Source organism: Petromyzon marinus, chromosome 43 (genome assembly GCF_048934315.1).
Source record: "Petromyzon marinus isolate PM22_M1 ecotype Great Lakes invasive population chromosome 43, UKy_Petmar_22M1.pri1.0, whole genome shotgun sequence".
Taxonomy (NCBI): domain Eukaryota; kingdom Metazoa; phylum Chordata; class Hyperoartia; order Petromyzontiformes; family Petromyzontidae; genus Petromyzon; species Petromyzon marinus.
Genome location: NC_133709.1, coordinates 3807894 through 3829595, shown reverse-complemented (window position 1 = coordinate 3829595; position 21702 = coordinate 3807894). Strand labels below are relative to the sequence as shown.

The 21702-nt window shown below is 54.2% G+C and overlaps 1 protein-coding gene across 1 annotated transcript in view; it reads left to right on the top strand.

The window, feature by feature from the left end:
* The first annotated feature begins 5213 nt into the window (after positions 1 to 5213).
* LOC116951511 (protein kinase C alpha type-like) overlaps positions 5214 to 21702 on the top strand; it is a 94860-nt gene continuing 78371 nt past the window's right edge. The window contains exons 1-2 of the mRNA XM_076073705.1: positions 5214 to 5391; positions 9829 to 9860. Coding sequence (XP_075929820.1) covers positions 5243 to 5391; positions 9829 to 9860 — 181 coding nt within the window. The 5' untranslated portion in view covers positions 5214 to 5242. The remainder of the gene's footprint in view (positions 5392 to 9828; positions 9861 to 21702) is intronic.

The following is a 21702-nucleotide window of genomic DNA, read 5'->3' as shown; positions in this document are numbered from 1 at the left end:
GTGTGTGTGTGAGAGTGTGTGCGAGTGTGCCGTGTGTGCCGTGTGTGTGTGTGAGTGTGCGTGCGTGTGTGAGTGTGTGTGTGAGTGTGTGCGTGTGAGTATACGTGAGTGTGTGAGTGTACGTGAGTGTGTGTGAGTGTACGTGTGTGTGAGTGTGTGCGTGTGTGTGTGAGTGTGTGCGTGTGAGTGTACGTGAGTGTGTGTGAGTGTACGTGTGTGTGAGTGTGTGTGCGTGTGTGTGTGTCTGTGTGTGTATGGGGAGCGGTAGTGTCGTGGTTAGCGCGCTGCGCTACGAACCCGCCGCTCACGGCCAACACCCAGTGATGGATTTTCTGAACCGGTCCTGGGCCTCCCCTAGGTCGACTCAGCCTCAAATGAGTAGCTGGTGCGGTGTGTAAACATCGCCACTGGGGAGACAAAGGCGGCCGGGCGTGGTGTTGGCCACCCACCCCCTCGTGTGCAGTGCCGACCTTCATAGGTGCTCTCTAACAGCACTTGCTCCTACAGTCTGTTACAGGCTACACGGGGGATCTTTGGCGTCTGTTCTATGGCCGTGTGTGCATCGTGTGTCAATTATGTACACACGAGGCTCACACGTGTGTACCGGGTGTACACAATTATGTACACCCGGTAGCGCCTTAATAGGTGCTCGCTAACAGCGCTTGTCTAAAATAGTCTGTTGAAGGGGATCTTCGTCGCTGTGTCTCTGTGTCTGCGTGTCTGTATGTTTGTGTCAATATATCTGTGCAGTGTGGTATCTGTGTGTGCCATGAGTGTGTTTAGGTACAGTACGTGTGTGTGTGTCTGTGTGTGCGTGTATAAGATATATGCGCGCGCGCGTGTACGTCGCAAACGGCACTTGCCCCATAAGAGTCCCGTTAAGGCTATACGGGGGATCTTTGTGTGTGTGTCTGTGTGTGAGTGTCGTCGGTGAAGTGTCGTCTGTGTGTGAGTGTCTGTGTGTGTTTGCGTCTGATTGTGTCTGTCTGTGTGTGTCTGTGTGTGTGTCTGTCTTGTGTCTGTGTGTGTCTGTGTGTGTCTGCGTCTGATTGTGTCTGTCTGTGTGTGTGTGTCTGTGTGTGTGTCTGTCTGTGTGTGTCTGTGTGTGTCTGTCTGTGTCTGATTGTGTGTTTGTCTTGTGTCTGTGTGTGTGTCTGTGTGTCTGTGTGTGTGTGGGGAGCGGTGGTGTAGCGGTTAGCGCTACGCTGCGCTACGAACCCGGCGACCAGGGTTCGATTCCCGCTCACGGCCAACACCCAGTGATGGATTTTCTGAACCGGTCCTGGGACTCCCCTAGGTCGACTCAGCCTCAAATGAGTACCTGGTGCGGTGTATAAACATCGCCACTGGGGAGACAAAGGCGGCCGGGTGTGGTGCTGGCCACCCACCCCCTCGTGTACCGTGCCGGCCTTCATAGGTGCTCGCTAACAGCACTTGCCCCTACAGTCTGTTACAGGCTACACGGGGGATCTTTGTCTTTGTGTAACACTTGCAATTTGACACGCATCTGTTTGATATACACTGGCGTGTGGGTTTGCATAATAGTAAATGTTTATGCAATTATTAATTTTGAATTGAACTTCGCGTGTGTTTAAACACGTGCCTGCGTGTATGCGTGTGTTAGATTGTCCGTGTGTAACATGTGTCTGTGTGCGGGTATGCGTGTGGGTGTGACTCGTGCCTTGTGTATGTTGTTAGGGACGTGTGTGTTGTGTAAAGAGCTTCCCGGCTCATCGGATTTCTCCAGGATATATCAAGATCTTGATTCTGTGCGTTGCACGCGTGTGTCTTATATACGTGTGTGTATGTATCTGTATGCATATTCGTGTATATATCTCTGTAAGTATCTGTGTGTGTATGAATCTGCGTGTATGCTTCTCTGTCTATGCATCTGTGTGTATGTATCGGTATGCATCTCTGCGTATGTATATCTGCATGTATCGCTGCACAGATGTGTGTATGTATCTGTGTGTATCTGTGTATGTATCTGTGTATATATCTGTGTGTATGTATCTGTGTGTATGTATCTGTGTATGTATGTATGTATCTGTGTGTGTATGTATCTCTGTGTGTATGCATCTCTGTGTGTGTCTGCGTGTGTACGTATCTGTGTATGTATCTCTGTGTGTATCTGTGTGCTGTATGTATCTCTGTGTGTGTATCTCTGTGTGTGTATCTCTGTGTGTATCTCTGTGTGTGCTGTATGTATCTCTGTGTGTGCTGTATGTATCTCTATGTGTATGTATCTCTGTGTGTATGTATCTTTGTGTATGTATCTCTGTGTGTGTATGTATCTGTGTATGTATCTCTCTGTGTGTGTGCTGTATGTATCTCTGTGTGTATCTGTGTGTATGTATGTACCTGTGTATGTATGTACCTGTGTATGTATCTCTCTGTGTGTATCTGTGTATGTATATGTGTATGTATGTATCTCTGTGTGTGTATCTGTGTATGTATATGTGTGTATGTATCTCTGTGTGTGTATGTATCTCTCTCTGTGTATGTACCTGTGTATGTATGTATCTCTGTGTGTGTATCTGTGTATGTATATGTGTATGTATCTCTGTGTGTATGTACCTGTATGTGTGTGTATGTATCTGTGTATGTATATGTGTGTATGTATCTGTATATGTGTGTATGTATCTCTGTGTGTATCTGTATGTATATGTGTGTATGTATCTCTGTGTGTATCTGTGTATGTATCTCTGTGTGTATGTATATGTGTGTATGTATCTCTGTGTGTATCTGTGTATGTACATGTGTGTGTATGTATCTCTGTGTATCTGTGTGTATGTATCTGTGTATGTATATGTGTGCATGTATCTCTGTGTGTATCTGTATGTGTGCGTATGTATCTCTGTGTGTATGTATATGTGTGTGTATGTATCTCTGTATGTATCTGTGTATGTATATATGTGTGTGTATGTATCTGTGTATGTATGTGTGTGTATGTATCTCTGTGTGTATGTATAAGTGTGTGTATGTATGTGTGTATCTGTGTGTATGTATCTGTGTATGTATCTGTGTGTGTATCTGTGTGTATGTATCTCTGTGTGTATGTATAAGTGTGTGTATGTATCTCTGTGTGTATCTGTGTATGTATCTGTGTATGTATCTGTGTATGTATATATATGTGTGTATGTATCTGTGTATTGTGTATGTATCTCTGTGTGTATGTATATGTGTGTGTATGTGTGTATGTATCTGTGTATGTATCTGTGTATGTATCTGTGTATGTATGTGTGTATGTATCTCTGTGTGTGTATGTATATGTGTGTGTATGTGTGTATGTATATGTGTGTGTATGTATCTGTGTATGTGTGTATGTATATGTGTATGTATGTATCTCTGTGCTGAATGAATGATGGAGGCCGCGCTCTATGCGGCGCTGCCGTTTGCATGCGGCGCGCGTGCGTTCGCGGCAGGTGCACGCGCACGCGAGGTGGGGGCCGGGGGAGAGGGGAGGGGCGCGGGGGAGGAGGAGAGGGGAGGGGCGCGGGGGAGGAGGAGAGGGGGGGTGTTTGTAGTCAGACAGGGAGAGACATGGAGATACACAGAGAGGGATTACAGCCGTACAGATAGACAGACGGGACAGAGGCGAGTAGACACGGGCTGTTTGCGAGCACCTATTAAGCCCGCGAGGGACGGATTCTTAATGCCACTCGCCACCGTGGCCAGGATTCGAACTCAGTGTATCCCCGAATCAATGTATCACCGCTCTGACCCACACACAGCGAGATACACAGACATACGAAGACCCCTTAACAGGCTGTAAGTGCTGTTAGCGAGCACCTATGAAGGCCGGAACGGTACACGAGGGGGTGGGTGGCCAGCACCACGCCCGACCGCCTTTGTCTCCCTAGTGGCAATGTTACACACCGCGCCAGGTACTCATTTGAGGCTGAGTCGACCTAGGGGAGGCCCGGGACCGGTTTAAATCATCGTCACTGATGTTGGCCGTGAGCGGGAATCGAACTCGTGCCGCCAGGTTCATAGCGCAGCGCGCTAAGCGCTACACCACCGATCCCCATTCCTATATAGACATACACACACACAGACTCACACAGACTCACACACAGACACACACACAAGACACACACACGGACACACACACAGACCCACACACAAAACACACACACACGGATACACACACGGACACACACACACAGACACACACACAAAACACACACACACGGACACACATACGGACACACACACAGACACACACACGGACACACACACGGACACAAGACACACACACGGACACACAGACACACACACAGACACACACACGGACACACACACGGACACACACACAGACCCACACACAAAACACACACACACGGATACACACACGGACACACACACACAGACACACACACAAAACACACACACACGGACACACACACAGACACACACACGGACACACACACGGACACAAGACACACACACAGACACACACACGGACACACACACAGACACACACACACAGACACACACACACAGACACACACACAGACACACACACACAGACACACACACGGACACACACACAGACACACACACACAGACACACACACAGACACACACACACAGACACACACACGGACACGCACACAGACACACACACACAGACACACACACAGACACACACACACAGACACACACACAGACACACACACAGACACACACACGCGAACACACCAAGCGTCATGTGGATCTTCTGCATCACCGATCAGACGCCTCACCAACTCAAACCGCTCAGGTAGCGACGCGCGCTCCTAAACCCGGGACCCCCGCCCCGCGGCCCCCTTGCGCCGTCCCTCGCATCCCCAGGAGCCGCGAGACCCCCACGAGCGAGGGGATACCCCCGGGAAGCGTCAGAGGAACCCAGGGCTCCTCCGGCAGGAGTCCCCGTTCGTCGCCAAGGGGGCCCCGGAGAGAGGGGCTGGGGTGGGTCGGGGGTGGTGGTGGGGGCGGAGAGGTTGCCACAACGCGGTCACCCCCGGTACCCCGATGGGCGAATAAACTGGAACCGAGGGGGTCCGGACCCCGACGGGGCCCGAAGACGCCCCGGAGTTGGGAGGCTGCAGGTTCGAGCCCGAGGCGCGGGGTGGAGGCGAGGGGGGGAGGCGCGGTGCTGGCGGGCGGCCCGGAGGGAGCGCGCCCCGCGGTGGGAGGGATGGAGGGCGCGGGCAGCTCTGGACGGGGCAGCGGGGGCAGCGGGGGCAGCGGGGGCAGCATGGGGGACGGGGAGGAGAAGGCGCCGCGGGGCTTCGCGCGGAAGGGCGCGCTCAAGCAGAAGAACGTCTCGGAGGTGAAGGATCACCAGTTCGTGCCGAGATTCTTCAAGCAGCCCACCTTCTGCAGCCACTGCACCGACTTCATCTGGTGAGGATCTCCCCACCACCACCCCCCCCCAAGACCCGCCCCTTAGCCCCGCCCCCTCTCCCTTACGTCACAGCTCGCCCCGCCCCCTCGCCCCCCCCCCCTCACGTCACAGCCCCCCACCCTCCCCCGCCGCCCCCACAGAGACAGAGAGATTCCCCGTGTCGTCTCCATGCAGGCCTATCGAGGCGATGGGGGGTTGGGGTGAGGCCAACAACCACGCCCGCCCGGCCGCCTTTGTATCCCCCCCCATCACCTCCCACAGCCCCCCCCCCCGCCTCACATCACCTTCCTTCACCCCCTCCCCCATCACCCCCCACAAGCCCCTCCCACATCATCCCCCGCAACTCCTCCTCCCCATCATCCCCTAAAATCACCCCCCCCTCATCACATCCAACCCCCCCCCCGTTCCAACCAACCCACACAAGCCTCCCCCACCCCTCCATCACCCCCCCACCACCACGCAGCCCCCGCGCCCCCCACCCTCATCCCGCAAAACGCCCACGCGCTCCCCCACGCAGGCACCCCCCCCCCCCCTCCATCACCCTCCATCACCCCCCCCCCCCCAACACCGCTCCCCGCGCGTGTCTCTGTGTCTGTGTGTACGTGTCTGCCTGTGCGCGCGTCTCTGTGCGTGCACGCGCATGTCCGTGTGTGATTGTGTGTCTGCGTGACTGTCCGTGTCTGTGTGTGCGTGCTTGTCTGTGCGTGTCCTTGCGTGTCCATGCGTGCGTCTGTCTCTCTGTGTGTGTGTGATTGTTCACGTGTCTGTCTGTTCTTGTCTGTCTGTGCGCGTTTGCTCGCTGCTCTCTGCTCGTGCGAGCTATCGATCTCCATTGCCCGTCGATATATCCGTCTGTGTATCCGCCTGTGTCTGTCGGTCGGTCTGTGTGTGTGTCTATCTCTGTGCCCGTCTGTCTGCCGATCTGTCTTTGTATCTCTGTGTCCGTCGGTCGGTCTGCTCGCATATCTGGTCACGTTTCCTGCGTCGCCTTGCTGTGATGTCCTTGGGGTGGTGGTAATGGAACCACCAACTTAATCAGGGCATCTAACGTGAACCATAACCACTAGCGCTGACCCCAACACCTCACACTAACCATAACCACTAGCCCTAACCCAACACCTCACACTAACCATAACCACTAGCACTGACCCCACACCTCACACTAACCATAACCACTAGCCCTAACCCAACACCTCACACTAACCATAACCACTAGCACTGACCTTAACCCCTCACACTAACCATAACCACTAGCCCTAACCCAACACCTCACACTAACCATAACCACTAGCACTCACCCCACACCTCACACTAACCATAACCACTAGCACTGACCTTAACCCCTCACACTAACCATAACCACTAGCACTGACCCCTCACACTAACCATAACCACTAGCACTGACCCACACCTCACACTAACCATAACCACTAGCACTGACCCCTCACACTAACCATAACCACTAGCCCTGACCCACACTTCACACTAACCATAACCACTAGTACTGACCCCTCACACTAACCATAACCACTAGCCCTGACCCCAACCCCTCACACTAACCATAACCACTAGCACTGACCCCACACCTCACACTAACCATAACCACTAGCCCTGACCCAACACCTCACACTAACCATAACCACTAGCACTGACCCCAACACCTCACACTAACCATAACCACTAGCACTGACCCCACACCTCACACTAACCATAACCACTAGCCCTAACCCCACACCTCACACTAACCATAACCACTAGCACTGACCCCAACCCCTCACACTAACCATAACCACTAGCACTGACCCCACACCTCACACTAACCATAACCACTAGTACTGACCCCTCACACTAACCATAACCACTAGCACTGACCCCTCACACTAACCATAACCACTAGCACTGACCCCAACCCCTCACACTAACCATAACCACTAGCACTGACCCCAACACCTCACACTAACCATAACCACTAGCACTGACCCCTCACACTAACCATAACCACTAGCACTGACCCCTCACACTAACCATAACCACTAGTACTGACCCTAACACCTCACACTAACCATAACCACTAGCCCTGACCCCACACCTCACACTAACCATAACCACTAGCCCTGACCCCAACACCTCACACTAACCATAACCACTAGCACTGACCCCTCACACTAACCATAACCACTAGCACTGACCCCAACCCCTCACACTAACCATAACCACTAGCCCTGACCCCACACCTCACACTAACCATAACCACTAGCACTGACCCCACCCCTCACACTAACCATAACCACTAGCACTGACCCTGACCCCAACATTAACCATAACCACTAGCACTGACCCCAACTCCCCACACTAACCATAACCACTAGCACTGACCCCTCACACTAACCATAATCACTAGCACTGACCCCAACACCTCACACTAACTATAACCACTAGCCCTAACCCCACACCTCACACTAACCATAACCACTAGCACTGACCCCAACACCTCACACTAACCATAACCACTAGCACTGACCCCTCACACTAACCATAATCACTAGCACTGACCCCAACACCTCACACTAACCATAACCACTAGCACTGACCCTGACCCCAACATTAACCATAACCACTAGCACTGACCCCAACTCCCCACACTAACCATAACCACTAGCACTGACCCCTCACACTAACCATAATCACTAGCACTGACCCCAACACCTCACACTAACTATAACCACTAGCACTGACCCCAACCCCTCACACTAACCATAACCACTAGCACTGACCCCACACCTCACACTAACCATAACCACTAGCACTGACCCCAACACCTCACACTAACCATAACCACTAGCCCTAACCCCACACCTCACACTAACCATAACCACTAGCACTGACCCCAACACCTCACACTAACCATAACCACTAGCACTGACCCCACACCTCACACTAACCATAACCACTAGCCCTAACCCCACACCTCACACTAACCATAACCACTAGCACTGACCCCAACCTCACACTAACCATAACCACTAGCCCTAACCCCAACACGTCACACTAACCATAACCACTAGCGCTGACCCCAACACTAACGCCGACCCTGGTACTAACCCTAACGCTCACCCTAACGCTGACTCCAACGCTGACCCTAAACCACCTCCCCACAACTGAACCGAACGGGAACCCCGACCCTTTGCGTGAACGCTGTCCCCTAGCGCCAAAACCGCCAGCCCTCACACGGCACGACAATCCCAGCACGAACCTCTCACCCGATAACCCCATGAACACGACGATGACCATAATCCCTCAAGCTCACTCTAACCTTGACCTCCACTCCCCATCACCCCCCCCCTCCGCATCCCCCGGCTCTCCACCCCCTCGCGTCTTCTCCATTAGACTAATGGCCGTAATGATTCCTCGCCCAACACGTTTTCCTCCCACGTCTTAATTAATTGCTTTTGACCCCGTGACCTTTTCATCTTGGAAAAGGTTGCGAGAGAAGAAAGGAGGAGGAGGAAGGGCAGGAGGGATGAGGAGGGAGTAGGAGGGGAGGGGGTGGGAGCTGGTGGTGGTGGGGGAAGGACGCGATCACGTGCCGGATCTCTCAATGCGTCAAGATAAAGGCGCAGCCCTGGAATTTCCTTGGCTGACGCCACTGCTGGCGGAAGCCCCAGCCCCTCCCAACTAATCGGGGGCACTAGAGAGCCTCTCTGTCTCCACAGAGCAGGAGTCGGCAACCCGCGGCTGCTTCGTGACCCGTTATTTATCAAGGAGCCGTTCCCGTATTCACCACAATGCATTGCGGCACTTAAAACGTTGAGGTCTTTTGTTGTTGTTGTTGTTTAACGAAATACGGCAACAAACAAAAATTGCCTCTTTGTAAAAATGTTGACTTAAAAACTTTCGTGGCCTGCAGCAAATCATATTCTTTGTTTATTTTTTATTTTTATTTTTATTCACTTTCTTTTATTATTATGATTATTTTTCAAGCATCGTGACTTTATCGAAAGAACCAACGACGATGCCTCTTTGTTGTTGCGCTTCTACGCCGCCACGCTGCCACCCTTGCCCATCTCGGAAGAGGTGGGAGTACCCACACTGGACCCCACCACCACCACCACACACGCGCGACCTACCGATCGAATTAACTGTGGCGGGTCGGTGCACAGAGAGGGGTGTGTGTGGGGGGGGGGGGGACGCAGGGGGAGAAGAAACTCGACCCCCTCCCCCCCCCCCCCCCCATTATTTCACACTGCCGCGCCGGGAGAGAGGCATTCGAAGCGCTGACCTCTGCGTGGCAAGGCCGCTTGACCTTTAGGCCGCTGCTGAGGCGGAGGAGGCCGCGGTGGGGGCCCGAGCGACTGAGCGCTCCGTGAGCGGTGTCCGACTGACCGTCCCCTTTTATCCCTCTGTCTCTCCTCCGTGCGTCCCGGCCGCGTGCGCAGGGGCGTGGGGAAGCAAGGCTACCAGTGCAAAGGTGAGCGAGCACGCCGCGTTGTGCGCGCGCGCGCGCGCGTGCGTCACTCTGTGCGCGTGGGTGGGCACGGGGAGCGGTGGCGCACCGGTTAGCGCGCTACGCTGCGCTACGAAACCCGACGGCCCGAGTTCGATTCCCGCGCGCGGCCGACGCCCAGTGACGGCTGTCTGACCAGTTTCTAGGCCTCCCCTGGGTCGACTCGGCCTCAAATGAGTAGCTGGTGCGGTGTGTAAACATCGCCACTGGGGGAGACAAAGGCGGCCGGGCGTGCAGTTGTCCACCCACCCCGTCGTGTGCTGTTCCGGATTTCATTGGTGCTCGCTAACAGCACTTGTCCTTACAGTCTGTTAATGCTACACGGGGGATCTTTTTTTGTGTGTGTGTCTCACTGTTCGATACTTCACGTGGCCTTGAAGTGCACTTAGCCTGGCACAAGCGCCGTGGTGACGCCGCCGCCACTTAGTGGCGAATGGCGGTCGTTTTTGATGCTGTGTGTGTCAATGTAGGTGCTCGCTAACAGCACTTGCCCCAACAGTCTGTTACAGGCTATATGGGGGATCTCTGCCTTTGTGTGTGTTCCATTCCCGCTCACAGTCAGCACCAGCGACAATTATCTGAACCGGTCTTGGGCCTCCCCTAGGTCGACTCAGCCACAAATGAATACCTGGTGCGATGTGTGAGTATCGCCACTGGGGAGACAAAGGCGGCCGGGCGTGGTGCTGGCCACCCACCCCCTCGTGTGCCGTTCCGGCCTTCGTAGATGCTCGCTGACAGCACTTGCCCCAACAGCCTGTGAAGGCTACAGGGGATACCTTTGTATTTGTTGTTTACGTACAGGGATTTCTTTGTCAGGCCTGGACAGCTCCCAGCTGAAATAAAGCCCCGTGTGGTGTTTGTGTGCATACGGCAGTCCGAGATCCATACAGAATACACGCGGTCATTAACAAAGACACAGATCCCCAGGGTAGCGTTAACAGACCGTTAGGGCAAGTGCTGTTAGTTGCGCACCTATGAAGGCCGAACACGGCACACGAGGGGGTGGGTGGCCAGCACCACGCCCGGCCGCCTTTGTCTCCCTCGTGACGATGTTGACACACACCGCACCAGGTACTCATTTCGAGGCTGAGTCGACCTAGGGGATGCCCCGTACCGCTTCGGACTAATCGTCACGGGACGTTGTCCGTCAGCCGGGAATCGGACTCGGGTCGCCGGGTTTGGCAGCGCGGAGCGCTAACCGCTGCGCCACCGCTCCCCCGGCAATCTCCAACACACACACACACACACGTGGGCTCTAAAGAGATAACGAATCTGGATGGGCTGTCAAGTGGTTAAATAAAGGAGGTTAATGAGGCACAGTGTGAGTTTGTGTGTGTGTAGCCCGGGAACCGTGGTGCAGCGGTTAGCGCTACGCTGCGCTACGAACCCGGCGATTCCCGCTCACGGCACAACACCCGGTGGCGATCGTCTGAACCGGTCCTGGGCCTCCCCCTAGGTCGGTTCAGCCTCCAATGAGTACCGCGGTGCTGCACGTAAACATCGCCACCGGGGGAGACAAAGGCGGCCGGGCGTGGTGCTGGCCACCCACCCCCCCACCCCCCCCACTCGTGTGCCGTGTTCGGCCTTCATAGGTGCCGCTCGCTAACAGCACTTGCCCCAAGGGTCTGCTTACGCTACGCGGGAGGGGATCTTTGTCTTTGTAGCCCAGGAACGTTTTTTTTTATGAATTCCGCACAATTGCCGCTGACACGAGGACGGGGCGCGATGAGTCACCGCGCCATCTCATTCATCCCACCCCAACCTGGACACACAAAGAGAAAGCGCCACCAAATATAGCCTCACAGGCCGGTGTGGGGGCAAGTGCTGTTGGCGAGCACCTATTAGGGTCAGCACGGCGCATCCAGGTGCAGTGTGGTTCAGGGCCGTGGGCGGCCCGGCCGCCTTTGTCTCCCCCCAACGCAAATGTTTGCACGCCGCGGAGGCGGGAGGGGGGTTACTCGATAAAGGCTTCGTCCACCTGTCGGGTAGGTCCAGGATCGGTTGAAATATTCGCTACATTGAGACACAACAACAACAACACCACTAACGTGGCCGTGGCGTCACCACGGAACTTGTGCCAGGCTAGGTGCACCTTGAGGCCGCGTGAAGTGTCGAAGGCTCGCCTGCTGTGTCACACGTGTACGTTGAACTTCTTTCGCACCGCACGTAGCCCACCGTGCTCATCGGAGTGATCGAGAGATGACTGGCAGATGCGCCACATGTGCTCCCCGCTGTTGAGAGAGAGAGAGACACACACGCACACTTGTACACAGTTACAGAGTGAACAGCACTCGCAACAGCTGTATACGGCTACGAGGCCACCAGCGTGCGCGCGCGTTCACGGCTTGTGCAGAGGAGGTGGCGGTCACGCGCCTGGCTCACAAGCGGCTCGCTCCTGTCCACTGAGTGTCCCGGGGAGTTGGTGCCAAGTTCCACATTCTTATTCTTGATTCTTTCGGTAAAGTCACGTAAAAAGAGAACATTTTTTATACAAAAAATACATAAAAAGTAATACATAATAATGAATAAATGCGAAATGATAAAAGCAGAAAAAAAACCCACAATAAAAATAATAAAATTAAATTCAAAATAAAAACAATTCGAAAATAATTAAAGCAAAAAACCCCACATTCGTGTAACAGGGACCAGACCACACCCCCCCCCCTCACCACCCCCCCTCACCACCCCCCCCCACCACCACCCGCCCCTCGACGTCGAGGACAGCGCAAAGTCGGCTCAGCCAGGCGCGTCGGTCTGTCGGTCGCGACTTCCCAGCCGGGATTCTCGGAGACCGCACGGAGTTACGGTCGCCAAATCGCCAACGAGTTCCGGTTTCCTTCCCCCCCCCACGTTTCCCTTCGCGCTTCCCGTCCGGAATTGCGATGCGAGGAAGCCACCGCAGTTTGGCGCGCTTTGGTATTGAAAACTCATTTATTTGGAACGGCTTATTGTGTTTGGTTCGTTGCCTTTCCACCCGTGCGCTGTGATCGTCACGGCTGGCCACGTACGGCACGGAAGAAGTTCAACCGTACATCAGGACCACGATCTTGATTTAGACTCAGAAGCCCATGAGCTATGGAAGCTCTTTTTACAGATGGGCCGATCAGCATGCGAACATTTGCACTCCCTCCGTGTGCCTCTGTTCTGTACCACTTCTCTTAGCCACGTGCGTTACCCTTTCCATACAAATCCGTCGACTTATTTACGAGAGGGGGGAAACGTGGCCTTGCACCGAGACACGTAGACTTGCATCGAGACCGATAGACTTACATACAGGCTCATAGACTTACATAGAGGCTCATAGACTTACATACAGACTCATAAACTTACATACAGACTCATAGACTTATATACAGACTCATAGACTTACATACAGACTCATAGACTTATATACAGACTCATAGACTTACATACAGACTCATAGACTTACATACAGACTCATAGACTTACATACAGACTCATAAACTTACATACAGACTCACAGACTTATATACAGACTCATAGACTTGCATACAGACTCATAGACTTACATACAGACTCATAGACTTACATACAGGCTCATAGCCTTACATACAGGCTCATAGCCTTACATACAGACTCATAGACTTACATACAGACTCATAGACTTACATACAGACTCATAGACTAATATAGAGACTCATAGACTAACATACAGACTCATAAACTTACATACAAACTCATAGACTTATATATAGACTCATAGACTAATATAGAGACTCATAGACTAACATACAGACTCATAGACTAACATAGAGACTCATAGACTTATATACAGACTCATAGACTTACATACAGACGTATTGACTTATATAGAGATCATAGACTTATATACAGACTCATAGACTTACATAGAGACTCATAGACTTATATACAGACTTATAGACTCACATACAGACTCATAGACTTATATACAGACTCATAGACTTACAGACGTATTGACTTATAGAGATCATAGACTTGCATACAGACTCATAGACTTAGATAGAGACTCATAGACTTATATACAGACTTATAGACTCACATACAGACTCATAGACTTACATAGAGACTCATAGACTTACATAGAGACTCATAGACTTGCATACAGATTCCTATACACACTTGCATACAATTGACATGGTCCACACACTTGCATAGAGAACCATACAGACTCGGAGACGGACTCGCGCACGATTACAGAATCAGCATCTGTATTTATCCTGGAGGAATCCGATGAGCTATGAAGCTCTGTTTCACAGATGTCCAGATGTCCAAATACATGGTCCACAGACTTGCAAAGGAACCCATAGACTTACATACAGACCCGTGACAATTACACAGCCTTACAGTACGTGCGAACCCACAGATTCACATACACTTACATGAGCCTAGAGACCCATAGACTCACAGCTTGTGCAAAGCCAGAAGTCCCATTAGCGCAAGGGGCTGGTCTCTCCGATTTCCTTTCACCGTATGCACTGCTTCTCATCTGCTTCTTCTCTCTCGCCACATCCATTATCCTTACACAGAGATCCAGTGACTCGCACAGAGACCCATAGACTTACAGAGAGATACGATGGCTGACATAGAGACCCATAGACTTGCATAGAGATACAATGGCTACATAGAGACCCATAGACTTACATAGAGATACGATGGCTGACATAGAGACCCATAGACTTACATAGAGATGCAATGGCTGACATAGAGACCCATAGACTTGCATAGAGATACAATGGCTGACATAGAGACCCATAGATTTACATAGAGATACAATGGCTGACATAGAGACCCATAGACTTACATAGAGATACAATAGCTGACATAGAGACCCATAGACTTACATAGAGATCAATGGCTGACATAGAGACCCATAGACTTACATAGAGATGCAATGGCTGACATAGAGACCCATAGACTTACATAGAGATACAATGGCTGACATAGAGACCCATAGACTTGCATAGAGATCAAATGACTGACACAGAGACCCATAGACTTACATAGAGAACCAATGACTGATACAGAGACCCATCGACTTGCAGCGTCTGAGGCCAACCCCCCGTTAATTGCGTGGACACGGCTGCTCGGGCACAAGAGCGATGAACCCCGCAGGGGTGGTGCCTCTCTCGAGGATGCCCTCCCACCCCTACCCCCCCCGCTTCCATGAGAGTTCACCGCTGCCTGGCCGAGGTTGACCTCGGCCAGGCAGCGGGATCCCAGCGACGCTCTGTGAGGGGCGACGTTGGTGTCCCCACCGAGTGGCCACCACCGCCACCACCGCCACCACAATCACCACCGCCACCACAACCACCACTGCCACCACCGCCACCACAACCACCACCACCACAACCACCGCCACCACAACCACCACCGCCACCACAACCACCACTGCCACCACAACCACCACAACCGCCACAACCACCACCGCCACCACAACCACCACCGCCACCACAACCACCACAACCACCACTGCCACCACAACCACCACAACCGGCACCACCACAACCACCACAACCGCCACCACAACCACCACAACCACCACCGCCACCACAACCAGCACAACCACCACCGCCACCACAACCACCACCGCCACCACAACCACCACCGCCACCACAACCACCACCACCACAACCACCGCCACCACAACCACCACCGCCACCACAACCACCACTGCCACCACAACCACCACAACCGCCACAACCACCACCGCCACCACAACCACCACCGCCACCACAACCACCACAACCACCACTGCCACCACAACCACCACAACCGGCACCACCACAACCACCACAACCGCCACCACAACCACCACAACCACCACCGCCACCACAACCACCACAACCGCCACCACAACCACCACCGCCACCACAACCACCACCGCCACCACCGCCACCACAACCACCACCACCACCACAACCACCACCACCACCACCATAACCACCACCGCCACCACAACCACCACCACCACCACCACAACCACCACCACCGCCACCACAACCACCACCACAACCACCACAACCACCACTGCCACCACAACCACCACAACCACCACAACCGCCACAACCACCACCGCCACCACAACCGCCACCACAACCACCACAACCACCACTGCCACCACAACCACCACAACCGGCACCACCACAACCACCACAACCACCACAACCGCCACCACCGCCGTCGTCGCTCTGCGAAGGGACTCGGCAGAGCCGGGAGCCGGCACGGACTTGGCGGTGCCGGCCGGTGCTCGCGACCTCCGGAACAAAAGATCTGAACGCTCAACATTTCGTCATTAGGAGATCAACCTCCCCCTCCCCCCACTCAACCCAAACCCCCTTAACTGGCCGAGCGGAGGAGGCCGATTGCATTCCGCGACGTGGAGCGTGCCGGGCCAGCCGGCACGCTCCACGTCGCGTCGAGCCTCTGTGGGTGTGGCCTGGGCACACCTGGGCACACCTGGGCACACCTGGGCACACCTGGGCACACCTGGGCACACCTGGGCACACCTGGGCACACCTGGGCACACCTGGGCACACCTGGGCACACCTGGGCACACCTGGGCACACCTGGGCACACCTGGGCACACCTGGGCACACCTGGGCACACCTGGGCACACCTGGGCACACCTGGGCACACCTGGGCACACCTGGGCACACCTGGGCACACCTGGGCACACCTGGGCACACCTGGGCACACCTGGGCACACCTGGGCACACCTGGGCACACCTGGGCACACCTGGGCACACCTGGGCACACCTGGGCACACCTGGGCACACCTGGGCACACCTGGGCACACCTGGGCACACCTGGGCACACCTGGGCACACCTGGGCACACCTGGGCACACCTGGGCACACCTGGGCACACCTGGGCACACCTGGGCACACCTGGGCACACCTGGGCACACCTGGGCACACCTGGGCACACCTGGGCACACCTGGGCACACCTGGGCACACCTGGGCACACCTGGGCACACCTGGGCACACCTGGGCACACCTGGGCACACCTGGGCACAGCTGTTGGGGCGAGTGGCACCGAGTTAAGGGCGGCGCTGTGGAACACGAGGGTTGGCGGGCGGCCGGCCTCTTGGCTCCCGAGCAGGCGATGTTCAAACTTTAAACGGCGCATCAGGGACTCATTGGAGGCCGAGTCGACCTACGGGGGGCCCAGAGCTAACCGCAGCACCACCGCTCCCCACACACACCCACATAGACACAAAGACAAAGGTCCCCCGCATAGCCTTAACAGACTGTAGGGGCAAGTGCTGTTAGCGAGCACCTATGAAGGCTGGAATGGTACACGAGGGGGTGGGTGGCCAGCACCACGCCCGTTCGCCTTTGTCTCCCCAGTGGCGATGTTTACACACCGCACCAGGTACTCATTTGAGGCTGAGTCGAACTAGAGGAGACCCAGGACCGGTTCAGATAATCGTCACTGATGTTGGCCATGAGCGGGATCGAACCCGGGAGGCCGGGTTCGTAGCGCAGTGCGCTAACCGCTACACCACCGCTCCCCACACAAAGACACTCACACACAGACACTTACACACACAGACACACACACAGACACTCACACAGAGACACACAACAACAACAACCGCCATTCGCCACTAAGTGGCGGTGACGTCACCACGACGCTTGTGCCAGGCTATGTGCACCCTGAGGCCACGTGAAGTGTCGAACGCCCGCTGGCAGGAGGTCACGGGGCAGACCCAGGTGCCACGGGTCGACTGACTGAGATGACTGGCTGATGCACCACCTGTGCCCCCTACTGTGCCAACCTGCTGTGCTTTAGCCACCCGGCGCTCCGCTCGTTGTTCTGAGCGTCGCTCCTCCGCCCTCCGTTGTTGTTGGAGGGCGACTACCTCCAACTGCCCAGTAGCATCCTTCACGAGCCTCCTCCACAGAGGCCGATCTTGACACCGCTGGTACCAGTCATCGGCAAGTCCACTCAGCTCCACGTCCTCCTGTACCACATCACTCCATCTCTTCTCTAGCCCGTGCCGCGCCCGCTTAGCCCCCTCGATCCGGCCGAACAAAAGCTGTTTCGCCATGCGGTGGCTGGGCATGCGGGCTACATGACCCAGCCATCGCAGCCTTGCCCGCCGGAGGAGCTCACCGATGGGACCTTGCCCAGATCTTTCAAGGATTTGTGAGCTCCTCACACAATTCAGTCTGGTTAAACCCAGGATGGATCGTAGGCAGGCCAGCCTAAATGTTTCTAACCGGCGAAGATGTTCCATTAGGGGGGTCCACGTTTCGCAAGCGTAGAGAAGGGAGGGAATGACCGTGGCCGAGAAGACCTGAAGCTTAGTGCGGAGCGACAGACCAGGTAGCTTCCACACAGCGTTACGCAACCAATGAAAATATATTGCTGCTCGACTGATTCGGAGTGAGACCTCTGCTGTTAAACTGGAGCCAGTCATAAGCACACTGCCCAGGTATGGGAAACTCTCCACTCTCTCCACAACTGCCCCATCACCGATTGGGAGTTGTGGGGGTGGAGTGTCCGATGGTACAAAATACCCAGGCAGGTGCTTAGTTTTGGTGGGGCTGATGGTAAGGCCCCACCTCTTAGTGGCACGCTCCAGTCTCAGCAGCAGCGTCTCCAACTTCTCCTCTGACTGAGCAGCTATTACCAAATCATCAGCATACATAACGTGGTTGAGCAATAGGGAGCCATCCCTTGACCGCACCCGGGCATCGATCAGCCTCCCATTATATCTGTACCATATGGAGATTCCCCCGGTACAGCTATTGAAGGCTTCACGAACTACGTGGTCAAAATAGATGTTAAATAATGTGGGAGCCAGAGGACATCCCTGTCGCACCCCAAGGTGTACAGGGAATGGCTCTGACTCCCGGCCACGTAGTTTTATCCGGGCCCGCTCACCATCATGAAGGTCCTTAATGATCGTGAGCAGAGGGTCAGGTACTCCAAAAGCACGAAGAACAACCCAGAGCCCAGGCCTACTCATGGTATCATAGGCCTTGACCAGGTCAATAAAGCAGAGATGTAGGTCTTGTTGGAATTCCCTACACCTCTGCTGTAGCAGACGGACAGAAAATATGGCATCTGTGCAGGACCGCCCTTTCCTGAAACCGCATTGGGGCTTCGCAAGCCTCTCCTCAGCGTGCCTGGCAAGGCGATGCTGAATAATCCTTGCCAGGACCTTTCCCGGCACACTGAGGAGTAAGATGCCCCTGTAGTTGTTACAGTCTGTGCGGTCCCCTTTCTTAAAAAGGGGGACCATCAGGGCATCCTTCCAATCCTGCGGAACCCGTCCAGTGGTCCAGACCATTGTTATGATGTCATATAGGGCAGTCTGTGCACAAACGCCACCCTCCCTCAGCATTTTGCTTGGGAGATCATCTCTGCCTTTCCTGGTCTCAGACTCCGGATTGCCTTCAGTACTTCCTCAACAGATGACACCTCAGCCAGCCACTCACAAGGGGTGACTTCTTCCAATATTTGAGGCACCGCAGCCTCAGCAGGGTCATCCTCACTTTGTGCCACGATGTATTCCTGGCTGAAGGATTTTCCCTTCCCCAGGACCTCACAGAAATGCTCAGCAAATCTGCAAACCTGTTCCTGGGGGTCGGAGATTTGATCACCGTTTTTTCCCCTAATGATGGTAATAGGTGTGGCGCTGCAGGTTATTTTTTTGATGGAGTTAAATAGAGATTTGTGATCACGGGCCATTGAGGCAGACTCCATCTCCTCAGCAACCCGCGACCACCACCCATCCTTGCAGCGCCTCATGGCTCTCCGAACCTCCGAACGAAGGCTGCGGTAAGCCTCCTCATTCTCTGACGTGGGCTTCTGTAGCCGATGACAGTGGGCCTGTCGCTTTTTCTCAACCATCCTGAACACCTCCTCTGTCAGCCAGGGTCTCTGGGGAGGTCTGAACCGCGTACACAAAGCAGCCATTGCAGCTGCATGAGTCACAGTCCTAAACCTCGCCCATTTACCCTCGACATCAGGAGGAGTCAGGGACGATGCCAATCCCAGCCGCAAGCGATGATGAAATTCTCACTTGCAACTTTCATCAGATAACTGAGACCAGGCCACTTTAGGTTGGAATGGGGTCCTGGGTGTACACCCACCACCGGAGTGGAAGAATGGCAGGCGCATCTTACAGATGACTAGTCGATAGTCAGAGGGCAGATCAGCTCCACGGTAGGTCCTGGTGTCAAGGACATGGGCTCACATCCGCTGGTCCGTCACTATGTAGTCCAGCAGATGTTCTTGCTTGGACCCGGCATGCATCCATGATGTTGTGTGGATGCGCCGATGCCGGAACAGCGTGTTGGTAATTACAAGCCCATGGGCTGCACAAAAATCTAGCAGCCTCCTACCGTTGTTATTGAGCTGATCTGGCCCATGCCCTCCAATCACTCCAGACCAGGTGCCAGTATAATGACCAACTCGGGCATTGAAGTCACCCAACATGATGACTCTATCCCGAGGGGCCACTTTAGCCAGCACCTGTGACAGGAGGTCATAGAAGGCATCTGACTCATCGGCTTTGCCTGCATCCCTCCACGGATGTTCATCTTCGGTGGGGGCATAAGTAACCACGACCACCATTCCTCGCCTCCGGTTGATGGGAAGGCGAGCCCAAAGTAGCCTGGGGCTTACAGCTTCCCACACCTCACCGCCACGCTCCCACGCCCCCTTCATTCTTTTGTTCAAAAGAAGAGCCACACCCTGTTGTTTGGCAGTCTGCTGCCTCGAGTAAAGGACTGTCCACCCCTCATGGTGGCAGGAGCCAGAGCCGGTCCACCGGACCTCCTGAATGCCACATAGATCCAGGCGGTACCGGTCCAGCTCCCGACAGAGGAGTGGCAGCCTCTCCTCTGCTGTGAGCGTTCGAACATTCCACGTGGCTACCCGTAGTGGCTTTTTGTTGTTTCTGGAGGAGCCCCGAGGGTAGATATTCAATCTTCTGGCTCCGCCAATTGGGGTTTGGCCAGGAGACGTCATAGACGCCTGGCCCCCCGGGGCCTCCGGCACAAGCTTATTAGTTACATATTTCAGTTTAACTCGTGGTTTAGTGGTAATTAATTGAAGGTGGAGGGGTTACCAGCCCCTCGCACCCGTCCAGAGCCCCCGTTTAGCCCCTGTGGTGGACACATATGCCATGAGGGGAGGAGCCAATCAAACTTTGTCCTCCCCCCACAGCACTGTCCATGACAGAGTTGCCCGTCGGGCACCGCCAGGAGGTAGGGGGTTGTTTTGCCGGACCACACACAGACAGACACTCACACACAAACATTTACACACACAGACACACACACAGACACTCACACACAGACACTCACACACACAGACACTCACACACACAGACACTCACACAGAGACAGGGTTGTTTTGCCGGACCACACACAGACAGACACTCACACACAAACATTTACACACACAGACACACACACAGACACTCACACACAGACACTCACACACACAGACACTCACACACACAGACACTCACACAGAGACACTCACACACACACACATACACACAGACACTCACACAAACAGACACTCACACACAGACAAAGACTAAGAGACAAAGATCCCCCATATAGCCTTAACAGACTGTAGGGGCAAGTGCTGTTAGCGAGCACCTATGAAGGCCGGAACGGTACACGAGGCACAGACACACACACAGACACTCACACACAGACACTCACACACACAGACACTCACACACACAGACACTCTCACATACGGACACTTACACACACAGACACTCACATGCACAACAACGTACGGTCCCCCGTAGTTAAACGTTGCCAGATCA